The 17,469-nt window shown below is 40.2% G+C and overlaps 1 protein-coding gene across 1 annotated transcript in view; it reads right to left on the bottom strand.

Moving 5' to 3' along the window:
- LOC136857962 (AP-5 complex subunit beta-1) overlaps positions 1-17,469 on the bottom strand; it is a 185,897-nt gene that overhangs the window by 148,071 nt on the left and 20,357 nt on the right. Inside the window, exons 3-4 of the mRNA XM_067137099.2 lie at positions 7,007-7,102; positions 5,041-5,184 (exon numbers count right to left, since the gene is read on the bottom strand). Of these exons, the coding sequence (XP_066993200.2) occupies positions 5,041-5,184; positions 7,007-7,102 (240 nt within the window). The remainder of the gene's footprint in view (positions 1-5,040; positions 5,185-7,006; positions 7,103-17,469) is intronic.

Genomic DNA, 17,469 nt, shown 5'->3' with positions numbered 1-17,469 from the left:
ATTCAAACCGCAGCCTTCTCAGTGGGAAGCCAGCAGTTAAGCCACCAAGCTAATCATGCCTCCCAGCGGGTGAGTTGGCCGTGCGGTTCGGGGCCCATGGCTGTGAATTTGAACCGGGAGATAGTGGGTTCGAACCCCACTGTCGGCAGCCCTGAAGATGGTTTTCCGTGGTTTCCCATTTTCACACCAGGCTGTACCTTAATTAAGGTCACAGCCGCTTCCTTCCAACTCCTAGGCCTTTCCTATTCCATCGTCGCCATAAGACCTATCTGTGTCGGTGCGACGTAAAGCCAGAAAAAATTAAACATGACTTTGCTTTTCTGAGCCTTATTTGTAGCCTATAAAATGATTTAACACTCAGCAACCAACTACATTTGGTTGGTTGTATAACTCTACTCTGCACTTGCATGTGGGATATGTTCCAACATCACGATTTCCTGTTGTGTGCTCGAATGTCGGAACTCTTCTGGCATAAGTTTGTTCTTAGAACAGCGTACTTTATCGGTACCATTTAGGCTTTTAGCAACTTCTATAAAATAGCAGTTTGTTGTTTTCAGAATAGATTTTTCCTGTCCTTTCCTGTCAAGGTGAGGAGTTACTTCATCTAGCTGTGTTCACAGAAGAGTTATAGGTGACTGTCCTGAATGCAGTAACAGACCGGACAAAAAAGAAAAAGATAAGAAATCCACTTCTTGAAACCTTTTCAATGAAACTAAGCCTTCATTGACGTGTTTACTTTGAGATGTAGAGAAAATGTAAATAAGAGAAGCATACCTATAAATTCTTCATTTTCAACATGTATGAAATCATATGATATTAGTGTACAAACATTTTATCTTTAAGAATAGGAAGCATGCACCCATACTTACCCAATAAGTGGTCGCACGCCTTAGGTCACGTAGGTGTGTCTAGAAAGTTTGGTGAATGATACCATAACACAAAGAAAACAGAGATTACAAACAAAATACATTTAGTCACTTTCAAAGTACTCAGATTGGCCACAATATACTTTTGGCAACATGTATACAACTCTGGAAACTGGCAGCAAAGGAGTCTTTTGGAATCGATCGATGCACTGATGTCACACGTCTTTGGATATCTGGTATGTCAGCACAATATGTAATAAATAATGTTATTCGCTTTACGTCCCACTAACTACTTTTTTTTAACGGTTTTTGGAGAAGCCGAGGTGCCAGAATTTAGTCCCACAGGAGTTCTTTCACGTGCCAGTAAATCTACTGACATGAGGCTGACATATTTGAGCACCATCAAATACCACCGGACTGAGCCAGGATACAACTTGCCAAGTTGGGGTCAGAAGGCCAGCGCCTCAACCATCTGAGTCACTCATCCCAGCAGTACAATGTGTGTCGGCAGGATTCCCTTGAGGCGGCGGGGAAATAAAGAAAAGTCTGCAGGTGGCAGGTCTAGGAAGTATGGCGGATATTCGAGACCAGTTATACACCGTTTAGCCAAGAAGTTATGCACATGGATCACAGTGTGTGGGCAGGTGTTGTCATGGAGGAGACTCCACTTTCCAGTCCTGTACAACTCTGGCTGAATACACCAGATGCATAGCAGCAGCCATTTCAAAACATTCTCATGACATGTGGTGTTGAAAGTTTGACCCTCCAGTACAAATCATGCCACTGCCGTCGAAAAAGGCAATCAACATTGTCTTGATCCTGAACTTTTGGAGGCGACTCTTTACAGGATGTTGTGAACACCGTGCCACTGATTGTCGCTTGGTCTCTTGATCAAATTGGTAGCCCCAGCTCTCATCTTCTGTGATGATAGTTTTCAGAAAAGATGTACCTCATTCACACATGTCAATGAAATCTCCAGCAATTTCCATCCATGTTGCCTTCTTTTCACTGGTCACTGTGTGCGGCACAATTGTAGAACAGATCTTACGCTTACCCAAATTATTGTAAATGTTGGTGTTCACACTGTCCTTACTAATCCCTAATTCCTCTAATATCAGATACACTCGATTTTGTGCCAGCATCTGTCACACTTGCTCGATGTTCTCTGAACTTCTGCTTGTAGACGGTCTACCCAGACACGGCTCATCATCAAGGGTTTCCTGTCCATCCTGAAAGCATGTGAACCCACTGTAAACATATTGTTTGCTTACAGCTCTGTTCCATACACTTGCACCAACATCACATGCATCCCCATTGCTGTTTTTCTGCATTTGTATTTATGCATTGCTCCATTACACTATGACACGAGCCTTCACACGCACTGATGCAAGTGTGCAATGGACTAGTATAACTTGGAAAAAACATCTCTAAACCATGGGTAGATAGTGAAAATATCAAGCTCAATTATTATTATTATTATTATTATTATTATTATTATTATTATTATTATTATTATTATTATTATTATTATTATTATTATTATTATTATTATTATTATTATTATTATTATTATTTACATAATTATGTACAGACTTTATTTGGTATAAATCATGGTCGTATAATTTATTATTTGTGTGTTGTATGACCTGTCTTGTGTAACAAAACATGTGAGGCATTGTCACGACACGTCTATTATATGTATATTAATATGACTTTATTTAATGTAAGAACACGTAATTAATAGTATATAATTTATTATTGCCTGTAATTATGATGTATAAATCCAATGTAATGTTGTGCAACACAGGGTAATATTCTAGAACAGCGCATCCTTGTCACTCGACCTTTATAGAACATTCTATCCATTTGTACATAGGTTATTGGAGACTGGAGAAGATACAAGAAAAAAATGTTCTGTCATACTTTTCTAGAAGCCTGGCCAGGCAAGGTATATAAAGAGAGAGTCTTGGGAGTAGAGTTGTTTGTTGACTTGTTAGTGAAAGTCGTTAGTCGAGTGTATGAACTCATGTTGCGATTTCGTTGTGTTGGTAATCGGTTGACATGCTAATGTAGCAGTCAAGTATTTGTCAAGATGGTGGTTCATTAATGTGTACATAATGTGTATATAATTTGTAAATAAAATAGTGTACACAACTGACAGCATCCCATGTGTGCGTCTTTGTGATTACGATAGCACTACGTTCGACTGGCTGCAGCGGACCAACCTGATTCAGCTCTGTGTGTTCAACACTATGAGGTGCTTCTCGAGACGTCTTTCCATTCACACATGAGCACATGCGTGCATTCATTGTTGCCACACATTACTATTGAGATATCGTCCATTCACGGTACTTTTTAGACATATCTTGTATATCATCGATCACTCATAACATTTCATATTGTTAGGTTCAAGCAGAAAATAACAGTGAAATGTACAGGCTCCCTTCTACACTAGTGTCCAAAAGTTAATCGTAAGTTACAAGTAACCAGGGCAACAGGAAACAGACCGCAAATCGCATGACATATGCACCTACCAACCTTACGTGTTCGCTCTGTATAGGAAAGGAGTGTTCCCTGCTTTGACTAGCGGTGTAACCGCAAGGTAAACACAGCCACTGCCTGCGCCCCATATTCCCTCAGTCGTGTTTGCCCTGTTTTAGTGTTATAGTGTGTAGCCTCATGGTGAACATGACAACGTAATGGCACAATGACACCACTTGGACCCCGTTTTGCAGGCTAGAATACTTAGCCGCCTGGAAGCAGGCCAGACACAGACCAAAGTCGCCGTATCCTTGAATGTGCCACAAAGTATCATTTCCAGGTTTTGGAGATGATTACGAGACATAGGAGATGTTATTCGTAGGCCAGTACCAGGTCAACCAAAGGTAACCACCCCACAGCAGGACCGATATCTGGCCTTAACTGCCCGATGAAATCAGAGTACACCTGCAAGACAATTGTTGGCGGAGCTTGCAGCCATCTCAGGGGTTGCCGTTTTCAGGCAAACTGTGTACCAGAGGCTCAGAACAGCAGGGCTGTTTACCCAACGTCCAGCGTCCCGCTCACTCCAGCACAGAGATGGGCCCATTTACTGTGGAGCCATCAACATCGAAACTGGACCATGAATGAATGGAGGCATATGTTCTTCACAGATGAATCCCACTTCAGTTTGCAGAACGATTCCTGTCGCACATTCATCTGGAGAGAACCGGGTAGCCGATACAACCACAGGAATATTGTGGAACGGGACCAGTATGGTGGTGGTGGTGGCGTCATTGTGTGGGACGGCATCATGTTGAATGGCCGTATGGACCTGCACATCTTCATGGGTGGTCTGAGAAACACTGTTAACGCTCAGACATACAGGGATGAGGTTCTGAGACCACATGTTCGACTCTTCAGAGGTGCGGTTGGTCCAGACTTCCTCTTAATGGACGATAATGCCCAAACGCACCGCACTGCTCTGGTGGATGAATTTCTGGCTGGGGAAAACATTCATAGCATGGACTGGCCAGCAAGGTCTGCTGATCTGAATCCTATAGAACATGCCTGGGATGCATTGGGGAGGCGAACTGCATCCCGTCAGCCTCCACCAAGGACCCTCCAAGACCTTCGCATTGCCCTTTCGGAGGAATGGGATCGACTGCCACAAGAGCTGTTGGACCATCTGATAGAGAGCATGCCATGTCGCTGCGAAGCATGTGTGGCCGTTAGGGGTAACCATACACCCTATTAACAGCATATTTTGTTGTGGAAGACATTGTCAAGTTTTGTTAGTTGTTGTCAAAGTTGTACCTTAGCTATCAGAACCTTTCTGACACTGTTTTTGTGGACAAGTTGTGTGATATAGCTTCTGTTTGTTCAGCAATCCGTCTGACATTCCTATCAGGTGGTATGCCCTCGTTCAGTGGTTATGCTTAACTTTTGGACAGTAGTGTAGTACCATTTGAATAACCTATACATTTTAGAATGAATAGTGGAAACGTTACAGAGATAAAAGCTTTTGGTACAGCACGATCACTCATTCGACTGAATACAAATATGAGCTTTCTTATCTGAGCATGCAGACAGATTACATTGTAGGAAAAGAAAAGCAACTGATTTAAGCTTATTTAGACTGGTAAATTACTGGAACTTATTAGATGATTTAAATCAAAAGAGAAACTGTACTTACTGGGAAACACAGTTCCAGCTCCACAAGACAGTTAGCAGCTACTGATCTCACGTACACATTACTAACATTCTTATTCTGTTTAAGAAGAGCCAGCAGAAAGTTGATGTGATCTGAGAACAATAACTCAAGTTCTTCTTCCGGCCACTGTGTAGAGAGAGAAAAAAAAAAAAAAAGGAATGAGTTGATGAGTTGTGGATGTTACATTTAATGGTATAAGAACTATGCAATAACCAGTCCTATCATGTATGATCAGTTAGTGAAATGCTAGGAAGGAGACAGAGTCCAATTTAGCCAAAACTCCTTGACTCAGAAAAATACATAATATATTGACTTAAACTTGGTCCTAAATTCTATAGTTTAGTTTGCAATATAATAATAAATTTGCATAGCTATTGCTAGCCTGGTGCAGCCCTTGTCAGGCAGATCTAATGATGAGGGTGGGTAGTATCTTCCAGGTTTGTGTGGCAGAAGTTGTGTATGATGTATGAGCTGCAGGAATGTTGGGGACAGTACAAACACCACGTTCCTAAGCCACAGGAACTAAGCGTTCAAGATTAAAATATGTTAGCTCAGCTGGGAATCGAAACCATAGCCCCGAGGATTGAAGGCCAACATGCTGACCACTCAGCCATGTTTAGCTGGTAGTTTGCAGATGAAAACAATTTGAAGCAATCCAACATCAACCCTGGTCCTCAAGCAACTCTGAAGTTTGCCCCAAAATTATCTAAATGGCCACTAATATATAGTAAATTGTTCAAGATCGGAACACACAAGGATAAGTACAATGGCAGGTTGATATGTGCAGTGGGAACTGCAAAAAGAATAACAAACATGAAATGAAATGGCGTATGGCTTTTAGTGCCAGGAGTGTCCGAGGACATGTTCGGCTCACCAGGTGCAGGTCTTTCAATTTGACTCCCGTAGGCGACCTGCGCGTTGTGATGAGGATGAAATGATGATAAAGACGACACATACACCCAGCCCCCATGTCAGAGAAATTAACCAATGATGGTTAAAATTCCCGACCCTGCCGGGAATCTAACCCGGGACCCTTGTGGCCAAAGGCCAGCACGCTAATCATTTAGCCATGGAGCCGGACAACAAACATGAAAACACAAAAGGATAAGAACACATCTTCACACACTGCCTTCTAATAGGCTGTCCCCTCATAAATTCCAGTTCTAGACTGATCTCTTTTCAGACCCTGATAAGCTAGCTCACTACTGCTGCCTAGTTTCATCAGGGGATGAACATTAATATTAATTGGGGACCACTCTTAAGAATTCATCTTTCTTGATGTGTGAGGCAAAAGATAAGGAAAAAGCTGAATAAATACTACAAAACGTATAGATGAAAAGAAAAAATAATTAATATAAAGGGCGACCACAATAGGATAAAATAAACCAAACAGATTTAAACTAAAGGGAATGAAACAAACAAAAATTTACATAAAGAAATGAAGCTAGGAAGGGGTATAACAACACATACAAAGATTGCTAATGCGGGCAAAGGATTACCACAAATGGCTCCCTCAAGGACTGTGTCTGCCTGCTACTGCTGATAATGCAGGTTGTAGAAACAACAAAGTAAAGTGAGAATATATGTAATACTGGAAGTTCAATAACTACAACTGCAATTCAATAACAAAACCAAAAATAATAACCGAACAAAAATCAGACTTGAGTTTACATGCAAAGGCCTATTTATAACATTGTCCATAATGACTCGAGTTTCTTTAAAAGGTAAAGTGAAAACTTAGCTACAAGCCTTGGATGGAATGGTATGAGAGAATTCATTGAATATATTCTACAACATGTTTACCAAGTTTAACAGCAGCTTTCAATCTGTTATATCCTTTATTTCTATAGACCCTCCAAATGCAACTTGCAAATCATTTATGATTTTTCAATGTTGTGATGTTCTAAAATAAAATTTCTTCCATGTATGTATGCTATACTGAACATACCTTATCAACAGCTTGCAATAAAAGAGTTGTAATGGAGATAAGGGATTGTCCTTGAAGTATAGCAGAATCTGCACCAGTTGCTGAATTGAAAACATTCTATAACAAAGGAAATTGTGCTTTAATAACAAAGAAACACTAAATGAATATACATGGGAAAAGTTATATTGCACAATCAGTGAATTCACAATTAGCTACAAAGAAATATGTACGAATATGTGGCTAAACTGCATCATGTTACTGCTCTCCTCATGAAGCCACCGTCTCTTGACAGCTATATTCTTTGATAGGCAGAAGACAATGTAATACTATCCAGCCAACAAAGAAAAAAGCTAATATTTCAGTGCAAAAGGTTATATATATAAATGGTAGATATGCAGCAGAAGTGAAGAACATCACTGCTAGCCCTCCTTTACAGAGTGATTACGTTCATTTGTCCTTTGAATTAATAAGGCGCCTTTCATTGTCAGAGGAACAGTGCATTTGTCAGTTATTAATGTAGGAATAACTTTTTTTTAAGAATTTGTTTTACGTCACACCGACACAGATAGGTCTTATTGCAACGATGGGATAGGAAAGGCCTAGGAGTAGGGAGGGAGCAGCCATGGCCTTAATTTAGATACAGCCCCAGCATTTGCCTGGTGTGAAAATGGAAAACCACAGAAAACCATCTTCAGGGCTGCCGACAGTGGGGTTCGAACCCACTATCTCCTGGATTAAAGCTCACAGCTGCCCGGCCTAACCGCACGGCCAAATCGCATAGGAAGAACTAGGTGACAGAAAGTCATTAGAGTTCTTGCACCATTATGATTTCTGGCAGGCAGACATGCAGGACAATACCATGAGGCGAATGTGGATACATCATCTACCACCACAAGTGCATGTTATACTGCAGACACAGGTAGACATCCTCCTGACAAAGGTAGCTCCTTTAGCAGACAAAATTGTCTTTTATTGTGCAGTTCTCAACTGGCTGAAGGTTCTTCCAAACATCATTGTTCACTCCCTCTTTTGGGTGGAAGTTATCTCTACCACTTGAAGTAATTACAGTATACTACAAACTGGTACATGTGCAAGAAGACAATAACGCATTAAGAAAAACAACTAGTGATACAGGGCTTCATTTACAGACAGTTCAGCCCCTTGGACAGCAATTAGTGGCATATCAGTCAATCACTGTCCGACTCGTTGGCTGAACGGTCAGCGTACTGGCCTTCGGTTCAGAGGGTCCTGGGTTCGATTCCCGGCCGGGTTGGGGATTTTAACCTTAATTGGTTAATTCCAATGGTACGGGGGCTGGGTGTATGTGTTGCCTTCATCATCATTTCATCCTCATCACGACGCGCAGGTCACCTACGGGTGTCAACCAGAAAGACCTGCACCTGGCGAGCCGAACCCGTCCTGGGACATCCCGGCACTAAAAGCCATACGACATTTCATTTTCAGTCAATCACTACTGATCTGCATTTAGGGCAGTCGCCCTGGTGGCAGATTCCCTATCTGTTATTTTTCTAGCCTTTTCTTAAATGATTGCAAAGAAACTGGAAATTTATTGAACATCCTCCTTGGTAAGTTATTCCAATCCCTAACTCCCCTTCCTATAAACAAACATTTGCCCCAATTTGTCCCCTTGAATTCCAACTTTATCACCATATTGTGATCTTTCCTACTTTTAAAGACACCACTCAAACTTATTCATCTGTTAATGTCATTCTACATCATCTCTCTACTGACAGCTCAGAACATACCACTTAAATTAAGAACTAGTATTAGGTTTAATGGTCCACCCAATCAATACACTTCACATTACAAGTGAAAACTATTTAATATAAAAATATATTGAACATACTTTGGAACATGTTTCGTCTCATTTGAGACTTCTTCAGCCATAACATCTGATAGTAGATTACAATACTCATTGTTGTTGCCTAATACTTTAAAAATGGAAGAACCCATGTCCTTTAAGATCTGTTTGAGAATACACTAAAGATAAAGTATAGACATTATTTACAAAAAATTGTTCATCACTTCTTGCAAAAAAAAAAAAGTTTATCTTTCATGTTAAAATTCGAATGACAATTCTTGAAAATATGACATGCCAGTCATAACGTCTCGTAACAGATTACAATGCTCATTGTTGCTGTCTAATAATTTAAAAATGGAAGAACCCATGTCCTTTATAAACTGTTTGAGAATACACTAAAGACAAAATATACACAATATTTACATAAAATTGTTCATCACTTCTTGCAAAAATAATTCTTCAGTGTTAAAATATGAATGACATTTCTTGAAAATAAGACATGCAGTGCTGGTAGCTTCAGTGTACTGACTGAGGGAGATTTGAATTCTGGCCTCGGAATACTAAAATGGGACTAAATCCACATCAGAATATTTAAAAGCTTTAATTTATATGGAAATTCCTTTCAAAAAATAAGCTATTTTTGGTAGAAGGAATCTAATCCTTCTGAGATAGAATGTCATATGGCAAAGATCTGCACTGATGACCACCATATTGATAGCTTAATTCTTATGAATATTCCTTTTTTAAAAGACAAGGTCATCAAAGTTGGTGAAACTCCCAATAGTCGGTTCACATGTGAGCCTCGCTCTGACTTGCTTCTCGCCACGCTAAGAAAATTTTTTTCACAAGAAGTGATGAACAATTTTATGTAAATAGTGTGCATATTTTGTCCTTAGAGTATTCGCAAACAGTTCATAAAGGACATGGGTTCTTCCATCTTTAAATTATTAGACAGCAACGACGATTATTGTAATCTGTTAAGATGTTATGACTGGCATGTCATATTTTCAAGATCTGTCATTCGAATTTTAACATGGAAGATAAACATTTTTTTGCAAGAAGTTATGGACAATTTTATGTAAATAATGCATATATTTTATCTTTAGTGTATTCTCAAACAGATCTTAAAGGACATGGGTTCTTCCATTTTTAAATTAATAGACAACAACAATGAGCATTGTAATCTACTAGAGACGTTATGGCTGAAGAAGTCTCAAATGAGACAAAACATGTTTCAAAGTATGTTTAATATATTTTTATATTAAATAGTTTTCACTTGTAAAATGAAGTGTATTGATTGGGTGGGCCATTAAATCTAACACCAGTTCTTAATTTAAACTGTATCAATACGGATCTATATGATGAAGTTCGTAAATTGTAACATACCACTTAATCGAGCAGCTCGTCTCCTTTCTCCCAAGTCTTCCCAGACCAAACTTAGCAACATTTTTGCAATGCTTACTCTTTTGTCGGAAATCACCCAGAATAAATCAAGCTACTTTTCTTTGGATTTTTTCCAGTTCTTGAATCAAGTAATCCTGGTGACGGTCCCATACACTGAAACCATACTCCAGATGGGGTCTTTCCAGAGACTTACATGCCCTCTCCTTTACATCCTTAATACAACCCCTAAATACCCTCATAACCATGTGCAGAGATCTGTACCCTTTATTTATAATCATATTTATGTGATTACCCCAATGAAGATCTTTCCTTATATTAACACCTAGGTACTTACAATGATCCCAAAAGGAACTTTCACCCCATCAATGCAGTAATTAAAACTGAGAGGACTTTTCCTATTTGCAAAACTCACAACCTGACTTTTAACCCCATTTATCATCATACCATTGCCTACTGTCCATCTCACAACATTATCAAGGTCATTTTGCAGTTTCTCACAAACTTGCAACTTATTTATTACTCTGTACAGAATAACATCATCTGCAAAAAGCCTTATCTCTGATTCCACTTCTTTACTCATATTATTTATACATATAAGAATACATAAAGGAATTCCCCTCTTAATTATTACAGGGTCAGATAAAGCTTTGCCTACTCTAATTCTCTGAGTTCTATCTTCTAGAAATGTAGCCACCCATTCATTCACTCTTTTGTCTAGTCCAATTGCACTCATTTTTGCCAGTAGTCTCCCATGATCTACCCTATCAAATGCCTTAGATAAGTCAATCACGATACAGTCCATTTGACCTCCTGAATCCAAGATATCTGCTATATCTTTCTGGAATCCTACAAGTTTACCTTCAGTGGAATAACCTTTCCTAAACCCGAACTGCCTTCTATCTAACCAGTTATTAATTTCGCAAGCATGTCTAATATAATCAGAAAGAATGCTTCCTCAATGCTTTTCCATAAATTCACATGCAACACACTGAAAGGCCAATCTATGCAATTCATCACTACACCTCTTAACAAGCCTTTGACTCAATTCATGGTCTTAGTCACCCTGGAGTTCAAGCAACAACTCAATCTCTGAATGTGATGTCTGGTCTCACATTCAAAACGAGTGGCATGCTTATTCTTATGCATGTCAAGCTTCTGAATGTGTAAAAATCAGTCACATACAATGGTCAATATTTCCACCCTGTCTGTCAGATTACAACATGTGCATAATAATGCCATAGGCCCTATTGCACCAGTAGGCAATTACCACTTCTTTCCTAGCCTTCTCCCAATCATCTGAGGTCAGCAATACAAGCCCATTTTTACGGCCGGGTTTGTATGTTCCTGTGGTGTTTGGTAGTGTTTTGTGTTGAATGTACATGAACATGTACTGTATTTTCTCACATAATTAATGCCCTTGCATAATTTATGCATCCCAATATTTTTGGGTTCGAAGTGGCGAAAAAGAAATGTTCACGTATTTGACGCACATCCATCAAGCAACTCCAGATGCGTTTCGAAATAAAGATGTCAACTACTCAGGTAGCAGCTTTCCTATTGCAAAACCGGGCATTCCAAATACCGGGCAACATGCTGTTATCAGCCGGTAGAAAATACCACTGCACTAGTTTAGTGAGAGAATCAGCGCAGAAGTGACTAGTGACGCTCTACTCCAGTCTGGTACAAACATATTTTGTGAGCGTTTTGGGTATGGAACATGCATTTTCTGTGATCTCAAAATTGTTTGTTAGTTCACATTGAACAAGTATTCGAGTAATACTGCATCATATAAACTCACGGTGATCAGTTACGCCGAAACATACGGGAATACGGCAGTGGACAGCAGGTATTCAGTGTCCAAAGTGCGCTACCGTGTAAACAGAGAGGTGCACTTCAAGCGACCAACAAGTCTCGCAAAGCATTTCGGGGACAAAAAAGCGGCAAGTTTCCGAAAGTAGGGAAGAATCTGCTTAAATATATGATTTTGTTATGCAATGTTGGATATGCTGTTTCTCATGAAATGCTGTATTTTGAAGGACAAGAAATAGCTGCTGCACATGGAATCAGTGTCTCGGATTTGAAGGTTAGCTGAGGCTTGATGAAGAGAATGGACTTTCTCTTCGACGAAGAACACCACTATGCCACAAAATGCTGAATGATTTCAACCAAAAAGTCATTGAATTTCATCGCTTTGTGATTAAGAAGCGTAAAGTGAAGGAATATACATTCTCTCAATTAGGAACCACAGGTTCAGTTCAGTATGCCAAAAAGTCACACAATCAATAAGAAAGGGACATCGAGTGTTATCATATATGCTACTGGAAGCAAAAAAGAATGATGTACTGCAATCCTTACTGTAACAGGTGATGGCAGAAAGCTTGCACCTTATGTTGTTCTAAAAGAAAAATCATCATCATCAATGCCTAAAGTAAAATTTCTGCGAGAGATCTACGTTTGTATCACAAAAAGGAGGGGGGGGGGGGTGCGGGGGGGTGGATGGACATGTCACTCGTACAAGATTGGATACGAACGGTTTGGGGAAATATAGCAGGGGTCCCTCCTTCATGTCTGGCCTTTCTCATGTTGGACAGTTTTCTATTTTTGCCGGTATGTTATTAGGTACTTACATGAATTGTACTTTTATTAGCACTTGTTTATTTCACTTCAGGTCATATTGTCAGCTCGTAATGGGAGGAACATTTTCCAGTCGGTACTTCAAACCCACATGTCCAACTTACCTGATGTACACTATTTGACTTTTCAGAAAAAATCTCACGCCGGAATTTTACGCCAAATAACGATTAACCGAAAATTAGTTGAACCAATTGCGTGTATATTATATTTTATGTATCTTTTAAATGTAAATTAATTGTCCGCCTCCGTAGCGTAACAGTTAGTGCTATTAGCTGCCATCCTCGGGGGCCCGGGTTCGATTTCCGGTACTGCCAGAAATTTAAGAATGGCGGGAGGGCTGGTATGTGGTTGAAATGGTACATGCAGCTCACCTCCATTGGGGGTGTGCCTGAAAAGAGCTGCACCACCTCAGTATGAGGACACGAGTTTACTTTTAATGTACATTAATTGTAAATAATTAGTTAAATATCTGAATTCCTTGAATAATTTACGCATCCAAAGTTTTCACCTGTATGTTTCGTCAAAAATGTGCGTTATTTACGCGACAAAATACGGTATTAAGATGAGCCCAACCACCCAGTCCCTGAACCAGAAAAATTAACTGTCTGCAGTTAAAATCCATGGCCCAGTTGGATATCAAACCAGGGGCTCTCTGAACTGTAACTGATCACTTTTCCCACTGTCCATAAGTATGGCCCCTGGGAAGGATTACCACCAAAAATGCCTCCAAAGCCTTCATCACTTGTTGGATCTTTTTTGTTCACCAGTCTTGATCACAACCAACCAAGGCAGGCAGTTCAAGTCCCACCTGTTCCAGAGTCTGGGAATACTTCAAGGCACAGCTCGCTGGCATCCCTGCTCCAATGACATGGTGGAGAGGCTGAAGACGGCCATCATGGGTCATTCAGGTACAACTTGGTTGCAAGCCTTTCCAGTCGTCCTTCTTGGCATCCACAGTGCCTACAAGGAAGATAGAGGTGCTTCATCACCAGAACTGATTTAAGGATAGCCAGTTAGTCTACCTGGGGAGCTGTTGTGCCCATCAGGAGACCAGCACTTCAAGACGTCTCTGACGTCTTTGTGGTACAGTTGTTGTCAGCTGATAAGCCAGCTTCACCAGTGGGTTGATATGACAGCCACAGCAATTTTATCGCTGAGGGACAACTTGGTACACGATTCACTCCAGCCACCCAACACTATCCCATACTGAGTACTACAGTGGGACAACAGGATGGTCACCATCCAGGTCAGAGCCAAACCAGTTCGTGTCAACATCAATCACCTGAAACCTGCCTTCATGCTCGCCAATTAAATTTCACGACCCAGGCCTGTCGGTGCTCCTGGCCATTGCAGCAGTCCTAATGCAGTACCCAAGCAGGATACTCCAGTCCTGTTGTACCATCTACTCCAACAGCCAGCAACTGGGTAATCACAACACGATCTGACTGACAGGTGAGGTTTCCAGACTTTTTCCAACCATAGCTCCTTCAACTCCACAGGGGGCTGGTATGGCGTAGCCATTTCATGCTACTGCTCCCCACATGAGGCCAACAAGAAACAAGATAATATTTCCCTGTAAGAGGTTAGATATACAGTGAAACCTCAGAATGCGAGTAACTTGGTCTACGAGTGTTTTGCAAGACGAGCAAACATTTTAAATAAATTGTAGCTTGATAAGCGAGTGAGGTTCCGCAATACGAGAGTCACATGTGCCTATGCTTCCCCCTCCCCTGTTCGTTTGTTGAACGGATGAATGAGGTCTTTGGTCCTGCAGTGAAGAAATACCTTTCAGAAAATAATCTGCCGCTCAAAGTCTTACTGGTTGTGGACAATGCTCCTGCTCATCCTCCAGGCCTTGAGGCCTTGAGGCCTTGAGGACGACATACGGGAGCAATTCAAGTTCGTTAGGGTTAAGTTCCTTCCTCCCAACACTATTCCAGCCTATGGATCAGCAAGTCATTTCGAACTTCAAGAAGCTATACACCAAAGCACTATTTCAGCGATGTTTCGAAGTGACAGAAGAAACAAACCTTACCTCCGAGAGTTTGGGAGAAATCATTTGCCCATCGTGAACTGCCTGAATATCATCGATAAAGCCTGGGATGGAGTTACCAAAGGAACTCTCACTTCCGCTTGGAGAAAGCTGTGGCCTGACTGTGTTCTTGGACGTGACTTTGAGGGGTTTGTTGGTGACAATGAGCTGCCGATTGTCGATGAAATTGTGTCCTTAGGGAAGACTATGGAGCTGGAGGTGAATGACGTGGACATTCAAGAGCTTGTGGAAGAACATAGCCAGTAACTGACCACCAACGAACTGATGGACACGCATCGCGAACAACAGGAGGAAGTTATGGAGGTTTCGTTCAGGGAAGAGGAGGAGGAAAAGTCAATGGAATCTCCCACTTCAACTGAGATTTGGGAGAAGTGCAAAATGTGGGAAACGGTGCAAAATTTTGTAGAAAAACACCACCCAAATAAGGCTATAGCAGTGTGAGCGATGAATCAGTTCAGTGACAATGCAATGTCACATTTTCGTGAAATCCTGAAAAAGAGGCAAAAGCAACAGTCATTGGACAGGTTCCTCGTTAAAGCTGCACGTAAAGAAAACAATTTTTGGATATTCCATCACTAAGGGGGTAAAAAGGGGGGTGAATTTTAAAAATTTTACAATTTAAAGACATAAAAATTGGTATTTGGAATCTCCTTTAAAAATAAAGAAACAAGTATTTTTTTCAATCCACTTATGGGGGGTAAAAATAAGTGAAAACGGAGTTGAAACGGTTTTATGAGGATACTTATACAGACGTGAAAATTGGTACGTGGAATCTCCTTTAAAAATAAATACGTATTTTTTGTTTTCGGAAAATCCACTTAAGGGGGTTGAAAAGAAGTGAAAATGGGGGTGAATTTTAAAAATGAGTATATCTCAAAAACACAACATGTTACAGACATAAAAATTGAACATGTTGATATATACCAGATGCATCATTTGAATATAAACCAGAATTGAAAATTAGCAGTTCTGGTAGTCAACGGAAATGGGTGGGGCTTTGAGAGGATGTTGGTGGGGATTTTCTGAGTAGGGGCCTCGATACGTCACAAACAAAAGAGCGACTGCTCACTTCAGTATGCCATGAGCGAGCAAGAGGTAGACACGTCCATTGTGCAGCACATCGTTATCAAGTTTCTGGAGAAAGAAGGCACCAAAGCTTTGGAAAGTATGAGAAGGCTCTGTGCACAGTTTGGGGACGCAACCCTTTCAAAGACCCAGGTGTATAAATGGCACAAACAATTTTCGGCAGGACGGGAAGAAGTGGAAAACGAGCCCCACAAAAGACGACCGCGGACAAGCATCACTGCAAACAACATTCGTGCTGTACGTGACCTTATTGAAGAAGATTGGCACATACAAATTTCTGAAATTGCTTCACTTATAAGAATAAGCTTTGAAAGTGTTCAAGCCATCATCAATGATGATTTTGACCTTCAGAAATTGTCTGCCTTGTAAGTTCCTCGTCAGATTATAAACTTGAAGTCACAGCTAATATAGATAGGCATGAAACCAAAAATTTACTTTTAAAATTATATTTTTAATAATGTTTGAAGTATTTTCATAGAGAGCAAGATGGACCACTACTCTCCCATTCTATTGTATAGAGAATTTATTAATAACATTAATTATTAATAAATACCTTTTCATAAAAGATCATTAATAATGACCACTGGCCATTAATAATTAATAAATAACATAGACCAACTAATAGAGAATAATATGCAGCAGCTGTTCTTCCTATGACACATGATATCAAATGATACATACTCTACGACAATAGAAGAGTTGGCCAAGGCCACAATATGATAATTAGGGCGCCAATTTTTATGCATTAACAGGTTAGAATGCAAACTACTTTGGCTAGAAGGAAGCGTCGGCTAGCCTGCTGTTCCGAAATGTACCTCAAGTTCTAGGGGTTCTAATAGGCTGTATCCCTACCATTTATGAAAATCTCATAGCAGGACCGTTGTGCGGTTGGAATTCACTTGTTACTCGCCTCATTAAGATTGCATTCTAACCTATTAGGCCTACTGCCTACAAATCCGGGCTCTAATGATAATTCATGTGCATTATTTCTCTCCAAATGCACCCCCAAAATAAATGTGAGACACAGTTGTATTGAATAAGTTAGCAAGCATACAAAGACATTTTTTATTGCAGGTCTCTTTCTGAACCAAGATAGCCAATCTTTAAAGGGCAGGCAAAAATGTTGGTAGACGTTAGTATTGAAGACCTCAGGTGATACACTCTGCATCTACCCGGTAAGATTAACTCAGCGGTAAGAGCCATTCAGAAGAATACCACTTTGCTGTTAGATGAGTTAATCGGAATGCTGAAATAGATACCCACACAACCTAGATGGCACAACTTCAGAAGGCCTGAAAAAATATTTTTACTGGAGACAATGAAACATCAGACTTCCAAGCTAAATGCCATCGTGAATAATTTATCCATATACAAAAGGGCATAGTGAGCCATCTAACAATAAATGAGGACACCTGTTTCTTGACAGAGAAACACTAAAATTTAAATATTACATCTTTTCAGGAATAATCAGAACAGCCATGGTCC

Source organism: Anabrus simplex, chromosome 1 (genome assembly GCF_040414725.1).
Source record: "Anabrus simplex isolate iqAnaSimp1 chromosome 1, ASM4041472v1, whole genome shotgun sequence".
Lineage (NCBI taxonomy): Eukaryota > Metazoa > Arthropoda > Insecta > Orthoptera > Tettigoniidae > Anabrus > Anabrus simplex.
The sequence above is the reverse complement of the archived record's forward strand: the minus strand, read 5'-3'. Positions and strand labels throughout refer to the sequence as shown.